At 43.8% G+C, this 6,320-nt stretch overlaps 1 protein-coding gene and 1 non-coding gene across 2 annotated transcripts in view; both read right to left on the reverse strand.

Moving 5' to 3' along the window:
• Positions 1-6,257, reverse strand: part of Fancd2 (FA complementation group D2) — a 174,658-nt gene extending 168,401 nt beyond the window's left edge. Inside the window, exons 1-2 of the mRNA XM_045133802.1 lie at positions 6,214-6,257; positions 2,724-2,820 (exon numbers count right to left, since the gene is read on the reverse strand). Of these exons, the coding sequence (XP_044989737.1) occupies positions 2,724-2,787 (64 nt within the window). The 5' untranslated portion in view covers positions 2,788-2,820; positions 6,214-6,257. The remainder of the gene's footprint in view (positions 1-2,723; positions 2,821-6,213) is intronic.
• On the reverse strand, positions 3,795-3,901 carry LOC123454879. The gene has a single exon (XR_006633535.1). It is a non-coding gene; the product is annotated as a U6 spliceosomal RNA (small nuclear RNA).
• Positions 6,258-6,320: the final 63 nt, after the last annotated feature.

The raw sequence follows: 6,320 nt of genomic DNA on the forward strand, positions 1-6,320 counted from the left end.
AGAGTGGTAAAGAAAGAGAATAAGTACACCAGGGCCTTCAGTCCCTTTAAATGATCTCCAAATACATGTGTCACCTTGTGCATCTGGTTTACATGGGTCCTGGGGAACCAAACCTGGGTCCTTTGACTTCCCAGGCAAATGCTTTAACTGCTAAGCCACTTTTCCATCCCTATAAAAAGATTTTTATTCCCAGAATAGTACAGTATGCATGAATTTTATCAAGCAAACTTCAAAATATATCACCCAAGGAAACCAAGGCATAACATATGCCTGAGAAAGACCCAATCTCTGGTTTCTACCACCTTTCTTTTCTCCTTCCTACCCTGTGCATCAAGAAGCCCTTACTCGGTCCTTCGGTGTGTAGTCTATTGAACAGATGAGTACAGTGTGGTTGTGTCACTATCTTAAGGTTGTTCACATTTGCTGGGACATCTCCCTTCACGAAGTTTTCCATTCTCCCATATGGCTCTCATTGTTTCTGTTTTTATTTTGGGGATTTTTTTTTTTTTTTTTCCAAGATAGGGTCTCACTGTAGCCCAGGACGACATGGCACTTCCTTTGTAGTCCCAGGTTGACCTTGAACTTGATCCTCCTACCTCTGCCTCCCGAGTGCTGGGATTAAAGCCTGGCTCTTTAATTTATTTTTAAAATATTTTATTTTATTTAATCATTAGAGAAAGAGGCAGATAGAGAGAGAATTGGCACACCGGGGACTCTGGCCACTGCAAACAAACTCCAGACACATGTGCCACCTTGTGCACCTGGCTTTATGTGGGTACTGGAGAATAGAACCTGGGTGCTTAGGCTTTGCAAGCAAGTGCCTTAACCACTAAGCAATCTCTCCAGCCCATGGCTCTTTTTATTAATTGGCTTATATTAGAGGCAGGTCAGTTTGCTGGGGAGAGGAAGATGTTGAAAAGCACAGCAAATAAGACACAAGCAAAATAGGCAGCAATTGCAATCCAGAACCTGGGGTCATTGAGCAGTGCCTTGTCGAAACAGCTGAACACCGTGTAGCCTATGGACATCCCAGCAAATCCACCTGTAAATGTGAGCTGCAAAGGACACCGGAGACCCATTTGCTGGGACAAAGAACCTTCTGTAGAGAGCAAATCCCATGTCTGACCCAACTGGAATTCACTATGTAGTCTCAGGCTGGTCTCGAACTCACAGTGATCCTTCTACCTCAGCCTCTCAAGTGCTGGAATTAAAAAGGCTTGTGTCACCATGCCCGGCTCCGACTTGTTTTATAAAGGTCATTCTGGCTGCTATCAGGATGATGATCAGCAGCCTGACAATTCCAAAGGCAGGAATCATTTCTCGGAAATTCACTAGAACATTCATAAAATAGCCTCCCAACAGAGCGTAGACTTCTCCAGAAGCACCCACAGGAGACTTGAGAGGGTCGAAAATGGAGCTGGCAAGTGAACCTTTAATCCCAGCACTTGGAAGGCAGAGGTAGGAGGATCGCCATGAGTTCGAGGCCACCCTGAGACTCCTTTTTTTTTAAAGTTTTTATTTTTATTTATTAGAGTCAGAGGGAGGGAGGAGAGAGAAAGAGAAAGAATGGGTGTGCCAGGGCTTCTAGCCATTGCAAACAAACTCACCATGTGCATCAGGCACCTGGAGAATTGAACCTGGGTCCTTAGGCTTAGCAGGTAAGCACTGTTAACAGTTAATATTAAGCCATCTCTCCAGCCCTGAAGCTTAGGGACACCTTTTCTGGGGAAGTGGCTCAGCAGTTAAAGGTGACTGCTTGCAGTGCCTGTCAGCCAGGCTCAATTCACCATAACCCACATAAAACCAAATGCACAAGCAGGCATGGTGGCACATGCCTTTAGTCCTAGCACTTAGGAGGCAGAGGTAGGAGGATCACCATGTGTTCGAGGCTACCCTGAGACTACATAGTAAATTTCTGACCAGCTTGAGCTAGAGTGAGACCCTACCTCAAAAAAAAAAACATAAATAAAACAAAACGAAAAAAAAAAAATGAACCCACAGATGCACAAAGTGACATATGCGTTTGGAATTTGATCACAACAGTAAGAGTAAGGACCTGGCATGCCTATACTCTCTCTCTCCCTCTCAAATAAATAAATATTTTAAAAATATTTCATATTTATTTATTTGAAAGAACGAGAAAGAGAAAATGGGTACACCAGGGCCTCTAGCCACTTCAAAGAAACTCCAGATTCATGTACCACCGTGTGCATCTGGCTTACATGGGTTCTGGTCAGTTGAATCTGAATTTTTCTTTAAGTGAAAGAGCTAGGAATATAGCTCACTGACAGAGATTTACTGAGGCCCTAGGTTCAATTTATAACACTGGGACAAACAAAGCCTTTTCTAACAGGTTTTTCTTGAAATTCTAATCATCTTTTTTTTGTTTATTACTTAGCCTGAGGGTGGCCTCCAACTCAAGGCAACCCTCCTACCTCTGCCTAGAGAGTGCTGGGATGAAAGGCATGTGCCACCACACCCAGCTCTAAACATCACTGTTTTAAAAAATATATTTATTTGTTTGTGTGAAAAGTCAGAATCTGTCCCAAAGTCATAAGTGGAATTAGAGGAAGAAACTCAATCATTAATCTCCTAATAGTAAATTTTTGTGCTTTATCCTTAACATCTTCACAACTGTACACACTTGAAAAGTAGGACTCTTCTGTCTCTTTGCCAGTCTCACAGATTTGGGATATAGATAAAGTAAATGGCCAGATACTTACTGAAGGCATCTTCTGTATGGATTTCTTTATCCTCAGATTTTGATAGTTTTCTTTTGAACTCCATTTTGAACAAAGTCTTCTGTACTTAAATCACTTCCTAAGACAAAATTAAGGGTTGAAAATTTAGCCCAGGGCTGGAGGGATGGCTAAGTGGTTAAGGCACATGGCTGCAAAGCCTAAGGACCCACGTAAGCCTGATGCACATGGGGACACATGCGTCTGGAATTTGTTTGCAGTGGCTGGAGGCCCTAGCATGCCCATTTGTACTCTCTCTCTCTCTCCTCTCTGTCTCTAATAAATAAATAAACAATAAATAAATAAAAATTTTAAAAGTATTAAAAAAAAAAAAAATGCCCAGTGTGGTGACACACACCTTTATTCCCAGCACTCGGGAGGCAGAGGTAGGAGGATCGTCGTGAGTTTGAGGCCACCCTGAGAATTTAGAGTGTATCCCAGGCCAGCCTAGACTACAGTGAAACCCTACCTCGAAAAACCAAAGGCTCAGTGGTTAAGGCAATGGCCTGCAAAGCCAAGGATTTGAATTTGATTCCCTAGTATCCACGTAAAGCCAGATGCACAAAGTGGCACATGCATGTGGAGTCCATTTGCAGGGGCTAGAGACCCTGGGACACTCATTCTGTCTGTCTCTTCTCTCTCTGCTTATAAATAAATAAAAGTTAATAAAATATACTGTTGGACTGGAGAGATGGGTCAGTGGTTAAGGTTCTTGCTTGCAATTCTTAGCAATATGGGTTCAGTTCCCTAGTACCCATGTAAAGCCAGATGCACAAAATGGTGCATGTGTCTGGAGTTCATTTGCAGTGGCTAGAGGCTGCCCGTGTACCCATTAATTCTCATTCTCTCTCTCCTTGCAAATAAAATAAATAAATGTTTTGTTTTTAGAGGTAGGGTGCCACTGTAGCACAGGCTGACCTGGAATTCACTCTGTAGTCTCAAGGTGGCCTCGAACTCACAGCGATCCTCCTACCTCTGCCTCCTGAGTGCTGGGATTAAAGGCATGCACCACCAAGCCCGGCTCAAATATTTTTTAAAAAAATTTATTAGTTATGTAAAAATATGGAATGCTTCACAATTTTGCATGTCATCCTTGTGCAGGGGCCATGCTAATCTTCTCTATATCATTCCAATTTTTGTATATGTGCTGCCAAAGCAAGCACTAAAAAAAAAATATTTATTTATTTATTTATTTGACAGAGAAAGAGGAAGAAAGAAAAAGAATGAGCATGCAAGGGCTTCCAGCCACTAAAGACAAACCCTAGACACATGCACCCCTTTGTGCATCTGGCTAACATGGGTCCTGAGGAATCAAACCTAGGGCCTTTGGCTTTGCAGGCCACTGGGACGCCAAGCCTTAACTGCTAAGCCATCCCTCCAGCCCAAATAATTTTTTGTTTTGTTTTGTTTTGGTTTTTTCAAGGTAGGGTCTCACTCTAGCCCAGGCTGACCTGGAATTCCCTATGGAGTCTCAGGGTGGCCTCAAACGCATGGCAATCCTCCTACCTCTGCCTCCCTAGTGCTGGGATTTAATTTAATTTAATTGGGCTGGGTGGGATACGCCACCACACCTGGTCCAAATAAAATTTTTTTTTTTCAGTAGTGTTACTGAGGGATTGCAAGGAAATTTGGTCTAGCTTCAGGTGGGGTTGGCAAAGGAAAGTAGAGGAAATTTCACTAAGAAAAAAAAAATTTTTTTTTCCATGCTACAGCCTCTTGCAAGATAGGCAAGAACTCTACTTCCAAGTTACATCCCCTTACCAGAGAAAATAATCTCTTTTCTTGGGGGAGAGGGGGTTCATGCTAGGGTCTCACTCTAGCTCAGGTTGACCTGGAATTCACAGTGACACTCCTACCCCTCCTACCTCAGCCTTCCAAGTGCTAGGATTAAATGCATGCACCACCACACCCAGCAAAAATCTTTTTAATAAAATGTTTTTATTTATCGGAAAGAGACACGAGGAGAGGAGAAAGAAGCAGGGGGTAGGGGGTACAGGGAGGGAGAGAGAGAATATGAGCAACAAAGACACACACAAAGTATGGGTATGCAAGGGCCTCGCACCACTGCAAACAAACTCCAAACTCATGCACCATTTATGCATCTTGCTTTATGTGGGTATGAGGGAATCAAACTCCAGCCAACAGGCTTTGCAAGCAAGCACCTTTAACTACTGAGCCATTTCTCCAGCCCAAGTGAAGGTGATATTTAAGGAAAGATGTAAGAGCTGCAATGACACTTAGCCAGTAAAAGATATTTAAGAGTAATCTAGGCCAGGTATGGTGGCACACGCCTTTATTCCCAGCACTTGGGAGGCATGGGTAGGAGGATTACCATGAGTTGGAGGCCATCCTGAGACAACATAATGAATTTCAGGTCAGCCTAGGCTAGAGTGAAACCCTACCTCAAAAAAACAAAAGAAAACAAGAGTAGTCTAGAAAGAAACTCACATTGAAATAGGAAAGAGCCTGCAGTTAGAAATGACTGTGATACTATTACTGTATTAAAACAAAAAAACAGAGCTGGGCATGATGGCACACTCCTTTACCTCGAAAATCCCCCCCTCCAAATCCCACAAATTAAAAAAACTTAAAAAAAAAAAAAAAAGACTAAACCGGGGGTGGTGGCCCACACCTTTAATCCCAGCACTCGTGAGGCAGAGGTAGAATGATCACTGTGAGTTCGAGGCCACCCTGAGAATACAGAGTGAATTACAGGTCAGCATGGACTACAGTGAAACCCTACCTTGAAAAACCAAAAAAATAAAAAATTTTAAAAAAAGAAAAAGAAACATCTCCTTCCCTGAAGTGATTCTTCTGTAACTGAAGTCTGCTACTTCAGCTTCCCTGCTTCCTAGAGTCTATCTAGGAGCACTTAACACATCATACTAGATTGGGCTCCTTGAGCAGGTTCTCACTCTCATTTATCTGTTTTTCTAGCATTTGATCATAGTATCAGGCACCCAGAATTTCTGAGGTTAGGAGTGTAGGTCAGCGGTACAGCACTTGCCTAGCATGCTCAAGGCCCTGGGTCCAATGCTCAACACCTGGGAAAAAACATCTGAGACTATTCGCTGAGTAGCAGTAGTTGGCAGAACAGGAAAAACACTGATATTTATATACATAATTCATGTGTCGCTCACAAAACTGGTTGAGGTAGATACCCTTACTAGACTCATAATCAGGGGCAGAACAGGGGTTGTGACAGCCTGGCTCCATAACTTTGGCTCCCAACAACCAGCACGGTGACAAGTTGCTTGTTATTTGCTACCTATTAACACATAACCTTGGTCAGCCATTTTGCAGATGGAAAAACTAAAGTACGTCAGGACGGGCTCACTTCGAACAAAACGTGCGACACCACCTCGCTTCCAAAGAAACCTAAAGGTCGGGGAGGGGAGGATGCCTGGGCCCGGACAGCAGGCCACAGGGACGCCAAGCCTCGAGTGACCTAGAGCAGGCCCAGGGCGCTACTCACCCGCCGAGAAGCCGTGGCCGCCACTCGCTTTAGACTTTCCCGCCAGGCGCAACGCCGCTCTGACGGCCTCGAAGCGCGCCGCGTCGTGACGTCACGCTCCCGCGCCG

The sequence above is a fragment of the Jaculus jaculus genome, chromosome 14 (assembly GCF_020740685.1).
Source record: "Jaculus jaculus isolate mJacJac1 chromosome 14, mJacJac1.mat.Y.cur, whole genome shotgun sequence".
Lineage (NCBI taxonomy): Eukaryota > Metazoa > Chordata > Mammalia > Rodentia > Dipodidae > Jaculus > Jaculus jaculus.